The sequence below is a fragment of the Cheilinus undulatus genome, linkage group 4 (assembly GCF_018320785.1).
Source record: "Cheilinus undulatus linkage group 4, ASM1832078v1, whole genome shotgun sequence".
NCBI classification, from domain to species: Eukaryota; Metazoa; Chordata; class Actinopteri; order Labriformes; family Labridae; genus Cheilinus; species Cheilinus undulatus.
The window spans coordinates 29,398,619-29,421,625 of record NC_054868.1 but is presented as its reverse complement, the minus strand read 5'-3'; the positions used below and the strand labels follow the sequence as shown (position 1 = coordinate 29,421,625).

Here is a 23,007-nt window from a genome sequence, read left to right as displayed (position 1 = left end):
GTTAATGACTGTGTCATTCTTCTGTTGATCCCTCTGAAAGCCTTTCGTCTGACCTCGTCTAGCTAAGGTTAAGGTCATTTAAAGGGCAGCATTACGGGAACTGTCTGAGAGTTAACACAAGTATTTTAACTTTGTTTTTCCTTGGCCTGCTAAAGACAGAAGAGACATTTGGAAAAAACCCCACCAGAATACTTCCTTGATGTAAACAAAGACTACACAAGTACCAATTCCCTGATATTCAGTAGGATGTAAGGTTGTCAAATTTTGCAATTCTGACACTTTTTGCGATCTTTGCTAGCTGAATGAACCAAAGTATCAAAAAGTACCTTAAGCTGTTGGGACGCTGATGGCCTAGTCAGGCCAGGTGGTGCCCCAAGTATGGAAGGTAGGCAGCACAGGATCAGACCCGACCTGACCAATGAGTGAGTAACCAGGCCTGCCCATGGATTTAGCTCGACCTCTGACAGACCCAGTGGGCCCTCCTCAGTTGTGATTGAGACAGTGTGCAGCAATTTGGCAGTATTTTGAGTCAATTAAAGACAAGAAATTACCCAGTATATGCGGTGTCTAGACAGAGCGACCTTAAGTCCTGGTTTAACTGGTGACATCCAATTTTCAAGCTTCACATTGCATCCTGCTGAACTTCATGGCAATATGACTGTTCTAAGCAGTTCCAAAACATACTTCATGTTTCATAGCGAATAATGCTTTGCCATTGCAACAGCTATTGTTGCAGATCTGTGAGCTCCTCAAGATAGCATGGGGATTATATTGGATCATTACACAACAATTTTGAGATATGTGGTCAACTTTGTAATTAATGGTAGGTTTTTGTGAGGACCAGCTTGGCAAAACATCCAAATTTGAAGAGCCACCAAGGCTACGCCATCAGAATAGATTTCCATCTACAACATGTCTTCTTAGTGTACGCCTTAGGTGAAGTTTTCAGGATGAATGCTCTAGGACGAGTTCATTCAAATTGGATGACAATTTATCCAAAAACACAATTTTTTTGAACCACACAAAAAATAACCTGATATGCCAGATGGAAAACCTCCCAAAGACGGTTTTTGGGAAAGGGCAGAGCCTTTGAAATGAGTTATGAGTGATTGGATGAACTTTCTGTCTGTCACATCTTTACGGGCCAATCAGAGCAACAAAACATGTGACGATTATACTCTTGCCAAATCCGGTCAGGAGAAGGGCAAATACATCGTTCCTGCAAAGAAAAGAACTCAATGTTGTTCTTTGTTCTTCTTTTAACGAAGAAATGTTGTCAAGTTCTGATAAAACTGGCGCTATAGCAGCATCAATGCTCCTCTTCCGCCATAATAGCACCGGCCTCTTGTTGCTGCTCGATTATGTCACAACTCCACCACTCCGGAAAGTACTGCCTCTTACTCCTGATTGGTCCTGTCACTTTCTTACAGGGCCCAAATCTGTTCAGATGAGAGCTTCGCAAGATGGATTCACCACTGAGAAATACATGTGAATCCATCTGGTTTGCAAGGTTACAAAATAATGGCTATGTCCCAAGTCCAAACAAATACTTAAACTATGTCCCTGTTTTATCGACACTTTATTCCAGTTTCAACCAACTGTATATCAAAATGATGCACTATTCTTGCAATGCTGATTGCATGTATATATGTCAATATGTGTTGTTGCTAAGGCTGTTGCTTTTCTAACCAGCAGAAAAACACCACTAATGCATTATCATTTTTTAATACTGATGTATCTTTACATGTGTAAGTCAATCTCATGGTACCTTTTTTGTTTAGCTAGCCGAGCTCATCATGCTTACAGAACCTGTTGTGCCTCATCAGGTTGGCTAGCGTCGCCAAAGAGCTCCAGTAGAAGAGAGTGAACTTACATTGTGAGACGTGAACCCACAACAATAAGCATCAAAAGCTGCAGAGAAGCTGCAATCAGGTGATAATCCATTAATCTGTCTGCATCAGTGTCCTCTTTCTAGTTACGTACGCCATCTACCACACTACAAAAATAATTATACTGGTTGGTTTGTGTGTAACCAACTACTCTGCCTCTGCGTGTAACTGGTTTTAATGTCACCATTTTTTGTATTTATCCTGTTTCATTATACTCTCAGAGTATTTAAAAATGAGGGGCTTCAATAATTCAAGAATTGAACGAATGTTGGTTAAATGAATAAAGATCACATGTATGTGGTTGAAACTGGCCAATATCAAAGCTCGAGCACTACTGCCACTTTTAAAGATGTCTGAAAACCGATTGTGTGAAAATGGTGCCTTTGTGAATGTTATCCACTCTTAAATCAATGGCAACATAACTACATAGGAAATTGTAAAAAAAAAAAAAAAAAACAATCCTAAAGTAACCCACAAAAGTACATTTAATTTTTAAAGCCACCAACCTGTAATGGCCTTCAGTGTAATGATTTTTGTTCCTTATGCTCATGTGCAAACAGAAACACCCTGATAAATACTCGGCTGAAGTGCCAGCAGCTGTTTGATTAATGGGTTCATTCAGAGGACCTCAAACAGGAATGTCAGAAGACAAAAGTCTTGCTGAGAGCTCTTGTCTTGTGTAATCGTATACTGCTTTTAACTTTAAGGAATTCATTCCTAAAAAGAAAAAACAAAAGCATGAGTCATTCACCATTTAGCAGATTGTTTTTCAACCTTTCATATTTGTCTATAACAACCTGATTTTCATCATTAAAAGCTAAATTATTCCACCAACATTGTGATTTTCCTAGCAGAGGTTATGCTCTAGTTACTTTATGTCTTGTGTACACATGCAAATAAACAGAGACACTACTTGTCTGGACAAGTCTGTCCCTAAAGCTGAGGAGTACCAGGAAAGAGCAGCGTGTGTGTGTGTTTAAATACTATGTACAGTAAATTTCCATATGCTTGAAACCTTATATCAGCGTTCAGAGTGACTGACATGTTTGGACAGGAGGTGTACGATCTATACCATCTTTATCAGTCCTCATGACACCTTACACATGTCGGCACACACTTGAAAAAGAGAACTGGCTTCAGATTTGCTGAAAGGATATGAAATGTATTTTAAAGTACAGAATAACAACGATCAATTACAACAAAATGTGCAAGGAGAGTTTGAAGTAAAAGCAAAATATCTTTACAGTGTAAATCAACATATTTGTGAAGTGCACACACAGTAACATAGTACACATGAACATAGAAACACATTGAGCAGCAGCTCAGCCTGAAGGAATTCAGTGTGTTGAATAAAGTAATAGTAAAGATTCAGACTTTAAGTGTGTTTTGTTCTAATTCAAAGTAACTGATCCTTAAAAAGGCATGACTTTGACTTTTCTGCTGAACCTGCATGTATTTCCCTCCTGCCCACATGGATTGTACACAAAGGTGAAATAAACAGGATGTGAGTTATTGTGTCTCTCTTCCTCCAACACTTGAAAATGTTCAGGATCAAGAAACAAACTTTGGAATACTGAGGAGAACCAAAAACAGTTCACCTCTGATTACGAGCACCAAGCTCTGATACCTTTAGCTTATGCTATATGTGTATATATATGTTAGAAGAGAGGACAACCTCTCATGAAGTTTATCCCTCATCACTTTATCTCTTTTCTTTGGAAACATTAAATCTTTGTAATCCTTACATTATCATATGCAGGGAAATGAATAATATTTTATTTGTTTGAGCTTGTTTGGTGTTAATTCGAACATTCTTTGGCTTTTTTTAAGCCGCGTTGCATCTTAAACACAAAAACTAAAACACGCAATGACAACAATCACAGACGTTCAAGATGTAGATGTACAAGTGCAAATGTAACTGCAGTAGAGGCCCAGAGGAACAGTGCTATCTTTGGGGATTGTTTGTCTGAACAAAAACAACACAAAAAGGTTCATTTATATTTCTGACAGAGTACGAAGTATGCACTTGTGATGTTTTAGGATAATACTAAAGGGTTCCATCCTTAAAACTTTACTTTCTCTTTAACCTCGTTCCCATTTTTGTTCTATTTCCATTCCTATCCTCTGTTAGGTCCAACTTCTTCAGTGTTTACTCTTTCAATAAAACATTCATCATTTAGGAGGATAAAAGTGGAGGTTCTGAGTCGTCTGAACGTCTCCTTTACCCTGCTCATCCTCAGCACCTCCACACCCCATCAGGTCAACCTAACCTCTTGGAAAATTATCAGGTGTGGTTATGAACCCTCTGGAAGAGCCAGAGGGTGGGGAGGAGAGTCCACAGTCCTGTTTACCAGCCCCTCCACCTTTGCTGTGAGTCTGCCTGAGTTCGAGGGGAGTGTGTGTCCATCAGGGGTGGTGTGAATGCCTAGGCTAATGAGAAGGTCTTGAAGGCGAGTTACGGTGCTCGCCAGCTGCTTCTTCTCCTCCTGCAGAGCAGAAACCTGCTGCTTCAGCTGGCTCTCTGACTCCGCCAAAGCCTCCACCCGGCTCTCCAGATTGCAGACGCGTGCGTGAGACACCTGGGAGAGTGAGTCAGGGATGGTTAAAACAATAACAAAGTACAAGAGAAGATACGGTTGTGTATTCCTCTGAGTGGTTGTGTACCTGCAGCTCCTCCAGCAGGTCGAGGTTTTGCTGTCGGAGGCTCTGATTGGTCCTCTCCAGCTGTGCAGCTCTCTGGTGTTGGTTGAGGGTAGGAGGCGTGTCCAGTAGCTCATCCTGCAGGACGTGATACTCCACCTCATAAGCCTGCAGCTGCTTGGACACATCCATCTCGCAAACCTGGTGAAATAACATAGAAAGGAAAAAAAGTGCGGGAACAATTCAGAAATAATCTGACATTAATTGATCGTCATTTATCAAATCTGCATTAAAAATCATAATCTAAAGGGAAATCCAAAGCCTCCTGATTTGGGGTAAGGGTTGGGTTGGGTCTGATGCTCGGTTTGAAATTCAACAAATCATCTTCACCACATCTACATACCTAAATGTTTGATTGCTGCCATGTGACTGATTAGCTATTTGTGTTTACAAGCAATTGAAAAGTCCCGTCCCCGTCCAAACCAGCTGTAAACTGCCCCTCTCATAATGGTCTGTTTTGGTGTGTCTCTTTAAATACAAATGTGTGCCTTCATGGCTGTAGTAAAGAATCTAAACTCTTATAGTGAGCTGTCGGAAATTCACAGTGAGCTCAGTTCCTGAGCAGCCTGTCAGATTTCATGTTTTCAGATATGGGAGGACCATGGACAAAAGACTGGGTTGGCTTATTTCACATTTTTTGAGTTTGTGGATAATCAAGACACCCAAATATATATGGGCAATAAGTACTGAAAAAAGTAGGTTTTCATGATAGGTCTCATTTTATTTGTATTTTTAAACCTTTATTTAACCAGGAGTATTCTCATTGAAAAAATCTTTTACAATGGAGTCCTTGCCAAGACAGCAGCATTAGTTTCACACATGTGACAAAATAACAGAACATAAAGGTTGCATCAATCAACATATCGGCAGCCTTCAGGAGAAAAACATTTGCATACACTGGTCAAACTAATGCAATACCAAGATAGATAGAGCATGATAGAGCAAAAACATTAAAAGTTCTTTCACTACAAGGAGTAAGTCTGAGGAGTCTCGTTGATTGATGAATCCATGAGAACGAAGGTTACAGCTGCTAACAGAGTACGGTTACCTTAAATCTCATTAACAGGGAAACACGCATTGAATATTGCCTCATATGGAAGGAAAAGTGTCCATTCAAATCCTCCATTGACATTTCTCAGAAATTCCTGTATCAATACTTTCAATCCAGGAACCAAACCAACCAGCTAGTCGAACACTCTTAACTGTAAAACTTTTGATTTGGTACAAAGAAGGCATTCAAAAATGGAAAAAAGGTCAAGGTACAAGACTGTGTATATATTCATTTTTACAAAGATGAAAGAACTACAATTCCCAGAGTCTACTGCAATGTCTTTTATTCATTGATAGTGATATTTTTATCTACTTTCAAATCATAAATACACCGTTTACATTAATTTTGTGGTTTAAATGATGATGTCATATATCCTAGCTTATATACACACACATATATATATTTTTATATATATATATATATACACACACACACATATATATATAAACACATATATATATATTTTTATATATATATATATATATATATATACACACATATATATAAACACACACATATATATATAAACACACACACACACACACACACACATATATATATATATATATATATATATATATATATATATATATATATATAGCTTCATGCTAAGGGCATGTCATCATCAACAACCAAAATTCAAGGTTACAGAAAGCGCCACCAACCAGGGACATTACTATGACACTCTAGGATTGTTGATGCCATAGTGTTTTTGGCTGAGATTTTGAATAAGTTCTTCTTAATAAAAGTTTGATATCTAACAAACTTTAGTCTTCTACGGGGGAATATTTCATCATTTCACACTCAGGTAGCTCATGGTACGTCTAACTTCAATACTTCTGACATTATGGCTCAATGGAGAAAATGAATGGAGGTTTTACTTCTGGAAACACGCTGTGGAGCTCTAAGACAATGACAGAGGTGTGACAACTTGAGCACAATCTCAGATCTCCACAGTATCATTTGGAGAGTTCAGTGTTTTCATTGCTGATATGAATGACATCCAAAACAAGAACAGAAGGTCAATGTCACTAATGACTCACACTTAGCTGTTTTTAGTCCCATATTATAGCAAACCAGAAGATAAATAATGGATCCCCCCTCTGCACAGGGGTCTACAAATATCGATGGCTGACCAGACACTCCCTGGTTTTTCTTCCTTTTTGGTGAAACTTTGAGTCACAGGCCAGAGAACATATAGACACCCTGACGTGGATAAGTGGTACTCGAGGAAAAGTACAGACAAGCTACGGCATGACTCAACACCCATTCACCCTGTCTCTGTTAAATTATAAGGGGAACGCATGCCTTCCTAACCATAGTGTACCGGGTTAATATCTCTATGCTGTACATGCGATTAATTCAACAGTGATGTTCAATGTTTTGTATTGACATCAGCTCCACACCAAGCTGACTCATAAAACAAACTATAGAGACGGAAGGTGGAACATGGCTCTGGAACTTTTTGGTTACTGGAGTCATTAAGAATGTTTTTACACAGTGGTTTACCTTTCTGAAACATAATTACTTACGTAAGAGGTGAAGGTTATATGACTTCTCTGACACAAAGGAGAGGGTGCGGCTCAAATTGGTCACATCTGTCATTCACCCATATTATCATGTCTGTTTTCTTGTTGTTTCATAAAGAAGTAATTGCATTGTCTCTTCATAAAGGCCATGAATCAGTTCTTATGATGAAACATCTCATGGTTTCTGGAGTACATTTTGTCACGTTGCAACAACATGCACTTACATAAGACAATGTGACATAGGCTCCAAGAGGTTATCAGACGCTGATCCATCAGTTACCTGACCTATAACCTTTTCATACAACAAGAAGATTGAGAGGTACATCTAATAATATTCTACTTAAATAATTAATCCTGCTATCATTTATCATGTTTATTCAACCTCTGTCAGCCACTGTCATAAAACAGAAAAAAAAACCTTCAAGAAACCACATAAAGTCTTTTGTTGCCTCATTTTGACTATAGTGAAAGCTGAAGCTCCTTATCATTACTCTACAGTAAAAGATAACACTATAAATCACTTTAAAGAATCTAAGCTTTCAGTGTAAGAAAATGGGGCTGGATCTGAGCACCTAAGAAAGGCTGGAGCGTTGGTGAATAGTGTTAATTTTTTCCATTGGACTTAAAACAAAAATAATACAAGACTTATTCTGATCATCTAAAACAGACAGAGGTGTCACTCCGATACCATTCCAGTTCCCAGTGATTAATTGGGTGCTTAGATGTTACTGACCTGGTTGATGGTTTTCTCCATCTGCACCAGGCCCAGGTTGGGCAAAGTAGTCTTGATGAAGTCAACTATGGACTCCAGGTTCTCATGCTGAAGGATCAGAGGCTTGTGGCTCCCCAGTAGGCTCAGCGCCACCTTGAAGATGACCTCTGACCCCTGCAGGAACAACATATCTGACAAAAAGGCAGAGACAAGTTCAGAGAGGTTGCTGAGATGTTGCTTAAAATTAATTATGACAGCTTCTAAAAAAAAAAAGCATACAGAGATGACTGGTGATCAAAAGGCTTTTATAAAAGACAGATGCTTTGACGTCAATAAAAGCGTTAAGCAAACATAAATAAAGGTCAGGGTGAGTGTGCAGAGGCAGCGTAGGTGTGTGTATTTGTTTGCGTGCTGTCAGCACATCAGGGTGGAGTAAGGGCGAGGCAAGACTGCATGAGATCATACGGCAGATTAAGGAATGGGAGTGGAGGTGTGATATCAAAGCCTTAACAGAGCTACCATGATGCCCTCTCAGTGTAACACACATGCACGCACGCACACAGACACAAATGCACAAACCATGCTATGCTCAGATGAGCATGAGGAGCCAGTGAGTCTGGTTCACTGACCAAGCACTGTGTAGGAAATTAGGCATGAAAAAAACAGTGAGGAAGGACTGAGGGAGAGGAGGGAAGAGCATGAATAAAAAGGACGTATGGCAGGGCTGTGGGTGTTATGTTATTGACGCAAATGATAAAAACGGTTACTACAAAGGAAAGTACAAGTGTGTCACTGACAAAGACTTTATCACAACTGTCTGTGGGTACGTGACTCATTGTGAGAGATTTTATTTCAGAGGAACAGATGTCTACATTTAAAAAGAAAGACTTAATATAAAAAATGTCAGTTTTTGCTTTGACATGAAAATCCACACCCTCCTTCTTTACTTTAGGGCCAAAATTATGAGATATTTGAATGAATCTTGTTTTAAAACCTTCTATTTCCTCTATTTTTGCCAAGTATTGTGATCATATTTTCCTTATTCTGTCCCTTTTCCCTCCCATGTTTCATTGGATCAGATTGAAAAGTTACCAGAGGAGGGGTGGCAATCTTAACTTCTACACTGAGGTATCACCATCATGTTCATTTCCTAAATCTAAATTGTCAAGTTATTTTCAGCGGAATGAAATTGTTTCAATTAAACAAAAGTGTGGTGTAGAAACGGTTGAATCGTACCAAAGACTCGGGCCACAAAGCCGAGGGGGAAGTGTGAGGCGAAGGCAGTAAGGAACCAGGGGGTTGCGTACAGGCTAGGTCCGATCTCCTGCTGCTCCAGGTGGCTGTAGAGGTCCCTGTGGTAGTCATGGAGCAGCCGTGACAACTGGTACATCTGAATCTGATATGAACAGAGATGCACAGTTTAAGCTAAAGAGAAGAAAGGTCAGTTTACATAAAATATGTGCTGGGTGTAAAAATATTTATTACTTTACACATCTTTTTAAATTAAATGTGTCACTTTTTACAGCTCCTGAGAGGAGTTCTGAAACAGACTGAAATCCTCAGTGATTTTTCTTTTTGACCTACAATCAAAACAAGACCATCAGTGAAAAGACTGACTGTTTCTGAATAGGTATGCCTGTAAACCCCGCCATGAGTTATGTTTGAGATGCCGAAATTACAGCTTTTCTTCATATTTTCTACTGCAAAGATTACTGTGTATTCAGCTGACCATTTAAAGTATAACTGAACCCTCTTCTTCCAGGTGAAGACCTTTGCATACGGGGATTAAGTAGTGCTGTTGTTCAGTTTTTCTGTCCAAATTGTGACTTTTGAGAAGAAAGTATTTTAATTTTACATTTTGTGTTTAAATGTGAATAGATACTGCCCTCTACAGGTCAAAATTGTATGCTGCAATTGATTTTTCTGAAATTTTTTCAAGAAATTCACAGCTCCACCAATAAGAGAAGTTGCTGTGAAACTCTTGGATTGTAGGTAATGCAGTGCTGTTCATTGAGTTTGCTATGCCTGAGCTTCAGCTAAGTCCTCACTAAACCCCGCACTGAAACCAGTTACATAGTAACTTTAGTCATTTTTTGGTTGCACCAGAGATGTAAGGTTTATTTTAAAGTCTACCTCTACAGAGGTCTTTAGAATTAAACAACAGAACAAATGAAACAAGGCAAAAGAAGCTTCCTGTTACAAAAAGAGCGGGAGAATGGTAATATCATCACCATGAGGTAAATAATTTAAGACTGATACAGTTTGATCAGTGCATCCGTCTAGGGTAGCACAGCTGTTCTATTTAAGGGTGAAATCTGACGCCTGATTAAAATTCAAAAACCTGCGTCACAGGTATTGATGGCAGGACTCTTGTTCACCCACTATATCAGGTATAAATGGAGCCAAATTCCTGTGCAAACCAAACCAGATCACTCTTATTCTGATGACACAGCAAGAAGACATATCATCTTGAATACTAATAATGTGAAATGAATAGACTGAATGGCTAATAGGCATATAAGGTAGTTTTATATTTGGAGAATGAAAAAGGTGTTAGTAACAGAGAGAAACTAGAAAAGCACTCGTAGAGCACAGACCTCTGCCATTAGCCCTATCTCCCAATTGTGAAGCATCCTTTAAACAATTCCTGGATCCATCTCCATGTGCCCCCCACCACGGCATTCGCCGATTACTCCTTCCCTGCTGGGGTGGAAACACGGCGAAGCAAAGCATTTGCTCTACTACGTGTGGGCTGTCATGGCGGAAGCATTGCCTGCCAGTGCCAACAGATGCACTGATAGTCTCACCCATGGTCTCACCGGACGACTGGAAGTCATGGCAGAGGGTAAATATTCCTCTATTCCTCCCAGCATTGTGAGTATTCTCACTACAATTCGTTGTCTTTCTCTCTGTTACGCTCCGACTCGTCTCCTTGACCGGGCATGCGTCTTTCAAACTCTATAAACTCCAAAACTTTCAATAAAAACACACCCAAAAATGTTGCTGGGATTGAAGTTACTCATTTTAGTCACCTCCTGGTGTAAAGTGGTAACAGCGCAGACCTCCGCCAATAGCTCTATCTCCCAATAGTGAAGAATCCTTTAAAAAATTCCTGGATCCAGACGGTGATCTGGATCACTCCCAGAATCTAATCAGTGCCATTTCTGACATTTCCTGAAAATTTCATCAAAATCCATCAGCAACTTTTTGTGTTATGTTTCTAACAAACAAACAAACAAACCTGATCGCATAACCTCCTTGGTGGAGGTAATAATCTCCATTAAGATTCTGAAAATGTTTGCAGCAAATAAGGCAGAGAGACTCTGTGTAAGTTACCTGCAGTATAATCATGTCAGGCCTGTACTGTTTACGGAGCCCAACATCAAACATAAGAAATTTGAGCATGTTGAAGGCGTCCTCCTCCCCCATGTGTAACAGCAGCACTCCTGCAATGAAGGACAGGCCCTGGCAGTAGCCCACCTACAAAAACAACAAGAACAGACTTGACATCTCCACAGGTGAGGACTGGGGACAAAGCTAAAGGCAGATGGACAGCTGACAATTCCATTTAGCTCATGCAGGTCAGGGATATAAAGAAAGGAAGAAAGTGAAAAGTGAAGAAAGCCCAAGAGATCACTTTAAGCAGTGTTGGATAATACCTCAGGGTCCAGCAGGGAGTAGGCCTTCAGTAAATTAAACAGAGACAGCTGTCCTGCACCCAACTGGGCTTGGAAATATGGATGAGTGGGAAAAGTGCGACCTGTGAGACAAAAAGAGAGCAGATATGATCCATATTGCAAAGCATCTGCACTGTTTATATTTAGTAGGAATTCCTCCACCAGACACAGTGTCTATGTGATGTCTGAGATAAACCTGATATTCATCTAAAAACACTGCTTTAATAGATTTGATTTACTGTGTTTTGTGTGACACACTTTTGACAAGTATCCCGAATTATCCAAAAGACACTTGTAGGTGTGCACCACTTGTTTAAACAAAGCAGCTAAACTTTGCCTTAGGATGAGAGACTTCACACTTGGGTGTTTATTTTAAAACAGGAGAGCTCTTTGCATGTGCCAACTTATTCCCGGTTGTCCTGTTCACAAACATGTTCATGAAAACATGCACACACATGCATGGGTGTTTGAGTAAAGTAAAGACTGCATACCCTCCCGCTGCAGCTTAACATATAGCGCAGGATGGGACATGTGCCTTTCAAAAATGACAGCATAATGACCGTGGATCTGTTAAAGCACATTCTTACAGTGGACGGCTGGGTAATTGGCAGGTGTATGTGTGTTTTAGGACTGAGAACTTCTTGACTTACAGTGTGACAGTGAGACTTTGGAGAAGACAATGAGGGTGGTGTGAGTGTGTATTTGTGGAATGTGCTGGAGGGGCTTTATGTTTGCGAACATAATGCCATGACTCCCTCCCCTGCCTTGAGGTAAGAGCATGTGTGTCTGTGACGTTTCTGTGTGTTGAATGTAAGCTATGGGAGTATTCTACTTCACAACCTTGAACATCTACCCCCCCACCTCACATTTGATAACTGATGAATTGAAACAGCCTTAGGTTTTCATTCTTTTCCCATCTACAGAATTCTTTGCTGCTTTCATACCATAAACACAGTTTTTTGATCCTACAGCACTTAACACCTTTACAGCCAACCACGCCATCAACTGTCACTGTGCACACCATCTCTGTCCCCACCCACCATGATGTCGAGTGAATAACAGTCAGATGAAAGACACAGGGTCAACAGGAAAACTGAGGAGGTGAAGTGCTGCAGGGATAAATGTGTGGGTGGATGTGTATGAATGAATTCGGTGAATTCTATGTATGTGGGTGTTAAATGGGTGGGGTGAGGGTACTCTGTGTGTTTGTGTGGGTTTTTGGGTAGGATGTGTTGTGAACATTTGAGGGTGAAACTGTTAAAATGAGGTTTGAGACACCATATCAGATCTCAAACACAGTTTGGGGATTCGATTTTAAATTAAAAACATTGACTTTACATTTTTTTTAACAATTTTTTGGTTTTCAACAGATCAAATCTATTACATTTGTCTTTCTATCACATAGAGGACTTTACAAGAGGACTGACTTAGAACAACTTATACATATATAAAAGGACTTCAAGTGTAGTATTTTCTACCAGTTCTAATATTTGGAGAGGGTTTAGGTGGATATTTTAGAACACCTCAAGTTAAATGGAACCAAACAGGGTCAGATAAGTGCTAGAGAAAATGTGGACAGCACATAGGCAATCATACTCATATTCTCTGAAAACTCAGTGGATACACGAGGGATATATTTGACGCTCTCATGGAAGTTTTTCATCATAAGATACCCAAAGACCCTACAGTTGTTCCCCCTTGGTGTACTATCCGAAAATGTCAACAGATATAAAGTATGTTTACTCAAAAATCCTTTCAGTAGCGGCCATAAAGTGTATTACAGTTAGATGGTTGAACCTGGAACCCCAATCATACAATGTCTGGATCCAGAAGGTACTGGAGTTATATGAAACGGTAAAAGTCGCATCTGCCTTACGGCTTCAGAGGGATTTATAAATAGATGGGAACCTGTAATGCCTCTTCTACTCCAGTACTTTGGCAGTGTTACCTGATGTAGCATATCAAGGTGACTTACACTCAATACTTGGTTATCATGTTTTTAGTTAGACCTTTTTTGTCCTCTTAAACTCTGTGTATGTCAACTGTCTATTATTTTATGTGTGAAAAACTGTATGTGTGCACTGGGATCACTGGGCAAAAGAAGTGGTTGTTGGAGCTGGAATGATAAGGAAAAAAAAGGACACGTCAAAAGGACATATTGTTGAAAGGAAAAGCATGTGAATATGGCATATTTATGTTGTATGTTTTTATTTGTTTTATCCAAATTTTAAAAAAGGTTTGAAAAAAAAAGTATTTTTTCCCAGAAGTATCCACTACGCTTACAAAATTCATAGAAATTTGCACTGAATGCAGTAAGAGGGGCTCAAAATGTCAAAATGCCAGTTTGATTGGTAATTAATCATCATATTTACCCTTTATTTGACAGAATGAGGAGTCCATTCAAAAACTAGAAATACTGCCTGGTAGGGATGAGTAGCAAAATCCACACATCCAATATCTACTGAATTACAACCCAGATATTGATACTTTATTTGATACCCTGCCACCCAGTATGACCCTCTGACACCACTCTCTTTATTTCAGCTGTGCATTAATTGTTAAATTCAATAATTAAACTGTTTTGCTGTCTGGGATAATGTCTCTACTCTGCTTGCATTTTCCTACATGGTATGGTATACAATTGCTACTCAGTGTGAGCACAGTGGTGGGTCAAGAAGAAGGCATGGTGTAGCTTCTAACCATGACCTTGTGTGTCCAAAATCTTATCAGTTCATCATGAAAGAAGAGAGGACATTAGTGCTGCATGATTTGGCAATAACGTGCAATTGTGATTATACTGGACAGTATTGTGATTTGCTACTGTGATTATGATACATATATACATATATAGTATCATTAATTGACTTGCTTGGTAATCAAGAAAAAATAAGGAGAAATGCGACTTTCTCAACTTTCTCAAACATACCAATATTAAGTGGCGTAAAAAAAAAAAGTTTTTTCAGCATTGCTTTCAAAATAACTTAACATTTTCTTTCTTTTTTTTGAAAATAAAGTTATTTCTACAAAGTACAAATGCAGTGGCACTATTGTAAATTTCAAGGTCTTTCTGCAGGCATTTTTGTAAACCTTTCAAGTACTACTTCATAACAATAATTGCAGGCTTTCATGGAGTTATGTAACTGCACAGCACTGCATAAACAAACCACTCGCAAAATCACAAAAGATTGTGACAATGCAGAGTTCTTGCAAAAACAAACAAACAAACAAAAAAAACGTTTATTTCCTTCATTTCTGACAGTGAAATACTGCACTCACCCTTGCCAACAATTTTGGCATAGTTCAAAATTATGCGTGATGTAGGTGTCAAGTTACACTTTAACTGAAGCAGCTGCAAGAAATTTAGTTTTTTTGTAATTGAACTAGTTGATTTATTCATTCTGGATTTGGCTGCCTCTTTTGACCTATGTGGTAGAGGTAGTGTCTTTTGAGATCTTGATCTGGAGAAATGTGTGCATTTGTTTTGGAGTCCAGTGGAGAAAAAAATAGAACTTCAATATAAAAATAGTTTGCCTCCTGTCAAGTATAAAAAAGATTAAGTATCTATCCATATAATTATAAAATCAAAAAGTCAAATATGATGTCTTCAAAACATTGTAAGAGTTCACCACCACGGATTTTAAAAATTCAGGTGCTGAAGAAAACATTCAGAATAGCTTTAAACAAAGAGTATGAGTGGTTGGGTGTAAAACTGTGTGAGTGTGAATTACCCAGATCTATGAGGATGGCGTGTTGTTGTGACGTCAGCTGTTTCAGCAGCTCTTTGTAGGGCATGTGATTGGTGGGTGGTCTGGAGGGGACGGTCTGCCTGAGCAGGTACTGTTCAGAAAGGAACTTCCAGATCTCGCCGCGATGCTGCCGTGGGACACCTGCCGGAGGTGACAGAGATGGAAAAGGAGCAGGGTGGGGCTGAGTGGGATGGGGTGGTTCAAAGGTGGTGTGACATGTTAATCTGCTTTAACTGTGTGCTGTTCAGGTGCATTCCTCGTAAAAATCTGATTTTCTATCAGTTGTATGCAAATTTTGTCTCAGGTATGCAAAACATAAGGGGATCTAACACTGGGAGTTGAGAGTGTGGTCAGTCTCAGGGGGCTTAAGATACTTAAAGGAGACTTAAAGTGACTGTAAAAATACCTCATGTCAGACCAGTAATTACTCTGACTGAGTGACAGACAGGGAGTGTCAGTTTAAGTCTCAAAAAAGGTTTCTAACTGGCTACAGGACTATTTGATTTCATTCTTGACCTGAGGAACAAAAAAATGCAAGTAAAACCTCTGAATAATAAGTCTTAATAGGTGCTTCAGGAGGATTTACTTAAAATATTTTGACCAGAGTAATTTGATTCTGATCTGGTGATCACAAATTAGATGATAACAGTGCGGTTGAGGGATGTTTCTCTTTTAAGATTTATTATATCCACTTAGATTCAATTTTTCAGACAAAAAAAAAATCAAGATTTGCTTTTTAGTTTTCCTAAGGCCATTTCAGACAAGCCTTGTTCATTTATGCACATTTACACGTGTGAGCTGTCCTGCAGAACCACATTCTGATCTGAAGGCCAAGAGCGAGTGGCTGCAGGCAATTTGTTAACAATTTGAGAAACTTACTCATTCGTATCATGTTGAAGTAAAGATGAGAAGATTCAAAACACCTTCATAATTCCAACAACAAATATGAGCCAAAGCACAAACTACTTTTATGTTCTGCCTAGAGTTAAACATGGATCAATGAAACTGACAAGGTGAAAAAATTCACTTGGGTGTGTTAAAAGCTTCCTATTGGCTTATCTAAACCTACCATCTTGTTTAAAAGATAGCAGTAACATCCTGGATTCTTAAATTCATGACTAGTAACTGCTCAAATCCTACTTGTCCCTTACACATAACCCCTCTACTCCCTTAGTCTTGGTATAGAAAAAATAAGCAAACATGTGAAATGTCAAAGATTTAATGAGATAGTACTGATGCAAAATAGGTTATATTATAGGAGAAGGAATCTTGCTAAAATTATCAATGATTGTCTTTGTTAAAGGAAACAAATAACCATAAAAACATTAACAAAACTCTCAGCTTTTAAAGTCCTCATAAGAAATATGTTTAAATATGCAAAACTCATGGCCTGTCCCACCATCGGTATGTATTTTCATTGTATTGTGTATTAATCTGGCCTTAGTGCTTACTTCACCAAGTTCTTACTCAGAGGAGATTACCCTTCTGTCCTCTGCGCAGAACATGCTAATGATAGAAATAGACAGAACAGTTAGCCAGCAAAAAAAAAAAAACAGAGCTAGATGAGCAGGGTAACATTGTCAAATGTACATACACACTGCTTTAGTGTGAGCACTAATGGAGAAAAAAACTCTACTATGAATCATGCTTGTTTCTTTTTGGGGCCCAGGCCGACAGCAAGGAAAAAAGTGCATATTTAAGTTTAAGAGTATCATGCTTTAAGCTTTTAGTCAATATTTGCTAATACCTGCTGATTTTGCAAAAGGGCAAATATTACAAAGAAGCACTGATATGCTTATTTGTGGGAGCAGTATTTACCTTGTGCAACAGCAGCATGTATAGTCTCAGGGTTAAATTTAATCTTGGCCCTCCCAGGAGTTCCCAGCATCTTCTCCCAAACCAGAGTGACCTCCTTCAGACAGGGGGTGATTTCCTCATAGTCCAGCTTCAGGCGCTTGTTCTGCAGGTCGCTCTCAGAGGCTACAAAGACAAAAAATAAATACCAATAATGTCACAACTTTCTGCATCTTTTACTTGTTCTGTGCTGTATTGCATGCACTGGTTGCAGAGCATCCAATAACTGTAGCTGAGCTGGAAACACCAAGTTAGTGTACCTAAAATTACTGAACTCACTAGCCAGGATACAAGCATGCTGCTCCCTTCTCAATGCACCAAGCCCTGTTAGATTTGTATTATTGTTTTGTTTTGCACTTAGAGCATGGGCCTGACATCAATGACTGCAATTACCATCCTTCTATTTTTCAACACTTACTCCACACAATAGTGACTAGGGCTGAATGATATGGTAAAATAATCTAATTGTAATCCCCCCAACCACCCACAATATTGCACTTAAGATTTGATGTACAATAAGTCCCTCATCGTGTGTATTTCTCAACAAAAATGCAATAAATCATTCTATATTATAACCAACACAAGTTTGGTAGATTAAGCTAAGCCTGAACAATTTTGAAATGCTATTATTTTGTCCCTCAGCAAATTCGATATGAATTGTTGTATTGAAGGGTATGATGATTGGATGTGTTTCTCATTCTTCATAAGAAACACAACAAATCTTAATAAAACAAGGAAAGTAGGATTTTTTTTTGCAAATTATTCTAGGAAAAACGGACACTCTAATGTTTACATCTCTGCCTCAAAATTGTATTAAAATAGCATTTTCAAAAACATTTCAGGTCAAAGACCTATTGCACCTTATGTGATGCAAAGATTTTAGTGAGACATGCTGGGATTTAATCTAAATTTTGATTAATTAGCTCTAATAGTGGGCAGTTTTGATTTCAATGAATTAAACTACAACCAAAAATTTAGTCAACAAATATTTTTGCCATAAGGAAGATGAGACTAATAGTAGTTAAAAAAGGATGTTTAATAATAAAAACTTTGACAAAAAGTTTGTTTAGTTTTCATTAAAGAGACGGAAATGAGACTAAAATGTTAGCACTGATTTGTTGGACATTCAAAATTCAAGGCACATCTCCACTGTACGTTTAATCAGTATTTTCATCAGTGTATTCTAAAGTATTGATAGTGCATCTATGTGAGTGTTTTACATTTGTATTAGTTTCATTATATGGCTAACAGGGGAATACTTCTTTTGACTGAAAGTGAAGACTAAAATGTCAGAACTTTTTATTGACTACAACTTGACAAAAATGTAAATAAAACTAAGAAGCATTTTGAAGACAAAGACAAGACTAAATTTAAATAGCTGCCAAAATCAACAATGACAGTGAGACGAAAAACTGAAACTGAAGCATTAACAGTCACCCCGACTAATTTGGCGAAGGTCATGAATAGATACTAATATACATATCTACATTTTTTAAGCCACTTTGAGAAAATAAGACCAATAATAATACTGGTTCAGCTCTGTTTTATCAGACCTTTACCAACACATTTGATTTTAACATTTGGCTTTACCTGCTGCTTATCACAGTATGTTCATTAGCTCTTGGTTTCGAATGCCTATCAACTTGTTTGGGTTACTGAGCATTGCACATGAGAGACTTTTAGTGAAAAGAGAGCCCGCTTCAGTAGACATTACACTGACAATGTTTACTGTGAACCAAACGGCAAAGATACTGGTGCAGTCCCTGGACTACGAATGTCGCATACTCTCTAAACAGAGAAACAAACTGTGAATTCCGTTTTTAACACATTGACACGAGTGATCAAAGAAGGTGAGGGCGCACCCAGCACCCCTCATCTGTGCTGAGCCTTACTCTCTGACAACACCCTTCCTCTCCCCCTCCTCTGATCTTTTAACCCATAGCCCTCCTCCTCTACTTCTCTTTTGCTTTTCCGCAACACATAACTCCTTTCTTCTCATTCAATCCCATATTTGTGTCAACTAATCCAAACTCTCCCAATTTTCCCTTCAGGACTTCCCCACCCTTTCCCGTTCATGTGTGGTGTCCACCCAGTGACCAGCTGCAGCCAGGCAGAGCCAGGGGGAGTGACATCATCAGTGTGGGACAGGAAAGAGACAGCAGGCCTCTTCCCAGTCTGACCTGCTTTGACACCTTCGAGAAAACTGTGCATGTATTGAGGAGGTTAATCCAGAAATATATTGATATCAGAAACTGACAAAAAAACTGGGCAAAATAAACTAACATGAGAAGATTTAGATAAGAAATTGCCTTTCAAAAGTAGAATTACTTGTATACGGCTCAAATTAAGCCTAAATATCTCATAAATTAAGAGCATCACAGGAGGTTTGAATACTTTTTATGGTGCATTATATAAAGCATATTCTGGATAACAAGGGAGGAGAAGTTGGATGGAGCGGTAGCTGACACACCCAGAGTAAGAATAGAAGCTGCTGGAGAGGCTGTGGCTCTGCTGTCATTCTTATCAGCTGTCTCTGAGCACGCACAGTATCGTCCTGAAGGCTGCAGCCCCGCCAACCCTAACTCTCTCCCCTCTCAAAGACTCCCCCTGCTCTCCACTTCTCTTTCTGTTGCCTGATAACATACAACACGATAGGATACCACACCCTGGAACTGACAGACACGCACACGCACTTTCACAGTTGACCCATAAAGCAGGCAGAAGTGAGAGAGAGAAATAAAAGAATATAGGATAGGGATTCGATCTCCACCCAGACAAATATCGGACAGAGAGGTGGAGCGCACGCCCTGTGGGAGCAATAAAACACAATAAAACTACAGACGCCCAGGAAAGTTGCACCACACTGAAGATTTGTATGGAAGTGTGTACAGTGTGAGCACAGCAAGTGTGCAAAGTTGCTGCCCTGGCTTGTTTGTCTTACATCAATATTGACCCACATTCTCTTCATAAAAACTCTGTTATGTGCTCTATAAATGCAATAATGTTTCCCGTGTGATGGATGAGGTGCTGTGTGTGTTAATAGTTTGTCTACAGAGCAGGTAGTTAAGGGTGTGGTGCACTGCTGGATTTTTGTTGATACACTGCCAACTGTGTCAAAGAAAAGGCGGCGTGCTTGGCACACCCTTAGATCTGATCCACCAGCAAACACACTCTAACACGTACACTCACACACATTGTATACATTATATAACCTGCTCATTATAAGTGGGTCTAAATATTTATGACGAAAAGAAACAGGTGTAGACTTGATTATCTTACCCTTTAATTTCTGTGCACTTTTAGAGAGGCATGAAGCCAAACGTGGATTATAGAAAGACTTGTCTGTCTTTCTTCTGGGCTTCAAGAGAAAGTGACTCATCATGTCAGTCAACAGCATCACCATGTGAAAGATGCCAACTATTCTCAGTAAAATAATTCTGGCTGTTACCTTTCCAATAAATCCACTCCTTAATCTGCAGGACCAGGCAGCTATAAAATGTACTGTGATCTTAAAACATCAGCCATAGACAACAATGGCACAACAGCTGATCTGTTACATGCACACATTACCCCTGAAAGTTCAGCAACCCTAGACACGTAGATTGATGAAAGTTTATCATCCAAGAGTAAAATACAATTACTGCAGAGGTCTCAGTAAAAAAAGCAGTGTTTGAGAAGTGCATGGAGGTGTCCTAGTGAGCCGCTAAAGACACTTCAGTTCAATAACAAACTTTCATGCACCAAAGGGTGCTGATATTTCATTGTTGTGGTGACTTTTCCCCAGACTTTAGTTCACTCACTCTCACTGTGTCTGCATTTCTCAGGCAGGTGTAAGCTATGGAACAAAAATCAATCACCTACCACGGTCACCCCCCCCCAACCCCCAGCCTGTTGTTGCCTGTAGCTGTAGACTTTTGAATAATATACAAACTCCATCAAACAGTGCAGTGATTGGTCCAAAAACTGAAGATGAAGTTCCCAAACAAGCATATGTTATCCTTTAAATGTGATGAAACCTCATATGATGGATTTTCTTTGTTGACTACAGCATTTTGTTATCACAGGCAAAAAACTGTTGAATTCATGTAGCTTTTGTATTACTTGGATCTTTAGTACTTTTTAAATCAAAAGGCCGTTCAGGTTTGTGTAACTATTTGTTGTAATTACACTCCATTTAAAGTGAATTTGGAGTTTAGTCAGTCAGATTTTTGTCCTCAGTAACCTGGTCCACACTAAGACCTTTACTTTGAAAAAGATATACTGTATTAAGTGTTTCAATAATAATGAGGCAAACTTTTCACTATGCACTGTTGCACACATACTAATGCTTATCCTAGGATTATTGCTGAAAATTAGCTTTGTCATCATTGCATTTATTATTTAAAGAATGTGCATAAACATAATCAGCTGCTGTGCAATAGCATGAATTAAATGCAAATATATCTCCATGGAGGATACTTCTATTTAAGTGTGTTCTGTGTAAAATGGACTTTGATGTAATCTCACTACTTAAAACTCTTACAAGTTCACTGCAGGTTGTACTTACCCATTCATTCTACATTCACATACTAATGGTACAGCCTGCTTTGTACAGTAGCCATCATTGTTAGCCAATCCCATACCCATTCATGCACATGCCAACGACTCAGCATTGAGAGCAATTTGGGGTAAAGGACAAGGACACATTGGCATGTGACTGCAGGAGCTGGGGATTGAACCCCAACCTTCCAGCTGAGAGATGCCCAATGCTAACTACCCTGAGCCCTGATTGGTAGAGTTGGTCATGTGTGCATTCATATGCTTATTTCCTTTCCTTTTCATACATCTGTTACATTTACCCTGTAGTTTCTGATTCTCCCTCTCCATCCTCTGCAGGAGGATCTGCTGCAGGATGGCTTTCCTCCACAGCTCCCTCAGCTCCTCCTTGCTTCTCTTAGTCCTCTCCTCAGGCACTATGCTCATGGACAAGTCCCCACCTCCTCCAAGTCCCACCTGTCCACCACACACTCGACCCGCATCAAGGCAGGTTTCTCCTCGCTCTGAAAGATAGATTACATTAAATACATTAGAGCAGATTTATACTTTTTAAGATGTCCACAGCAGAATCAACATGTACTATTTTCAATATAACATTAGTATAGTTTTTGATTATTTAATAGCTGTAGTTGTGGGCTGCAAACTAGTCTTAATACTGTCACTGGTAAAATTTCTGCCTTGGAATGGATTTTTGTAACATCATCACGACAAGTTTAAACACATGCATTGTGCTAGCATAACTGTTTCACGCGTAAGTGTAGCACAGTGATATGTGACAGACAACAGCTCAGTCTGAGTCCTGTCATCAGCATGTTTCGCTCCAACACTGAAGAGCAGCCAGGTAACAAGCCAGACATAACACTGTGTCTAAGTGTAATTAACATGAATCACAGCGATGAGGTAAAACACTTTCACTCCTGTTCAACTTTGATGATAGTAATAACAGCAACACACAGCAGGTGTGCTCACTTCACAAAGCGTCTCTGCTGGCCTGTCTGGGGCTTTAAAACAAGCTGTGAGATGCAATGGATCGGCTTGAGGATCGTCTTGAGTCTGGGGCAGGGGAGCAGGGGGGTCAAACTAAATCACAGCAGGGACCAGATTCTAGCAGGGTCAACATTTAAGCATAAACTGTAAACCTAATTTTCCCTAGTAATAAATTATGGGAAGAACACGGTATTGACGATAAATGATTTGAGATAAAAAATTTAAAAAAAAAACAATGTCAAAAAGATTTTTTTTTGTTTAACCTTTATTTAACCAGATACAACCCACTGAGATCAAGATCTCTTTTACAAGGGTGACCTGGCCAA

General features: G+C 39.2%; 1 protein-coding gene across 4 annotated transcripts in view; it reads right to left on the bottom strand.

Moving 5' to 3' along the window:
* Nucleotides 1-3,036: 3,036 nt before the first annotated feature.
* The window catches only part of tbc1d1 (TBC1 (tre-2/USP6, BUB2, cdc16) domain family, member 1), a 71,312-nt gene continuing 51,341 nt past the window's right edge, over nt 3,037-23,007 (bottom strand). For all 4 annotated transcript variants that reach the window (XM_041784935.1, XM_041784934.1, XM_041784936.1 and 1 more), the window contains 9 exons: nt 21,997-22,197; nt 17,123-17,284; nt 15,287-15,445; nt 11,541-11,641; nt 11,218-11,361; nt 9,118-9,277; nt 7,903-8,072; nt 4,554-4,730; nt 3,037-4,468 (listed from right to left, as the gene is read on the bottom strand). In XM_041784935.1, the coding sequence (XP_041640869.1) occupies nt 4,184-4,468; nt 4,554-4,730; nt 7,903-8,072; nt 9,118-9,277; nt 11,218-11,361; nt 11,541-11,641; nt 15,287-15,445; nt 17,123-17,284; nt 21,997-22,197 (1,559 nt within the window). In that variant the 3' untranslated portion in view covers nt 3,037-4,183. The remainder of the gene's footprint in view (nt 4,469-4,553; nt 4,731-7,902; nt 8,073-9,117; nt 9,278-11,217; nt 11,362-11,540; nt 11,642-15,286; nt 15,446-17,122; nt 17,285-21,996; nt 22,198-23,007) is intronic.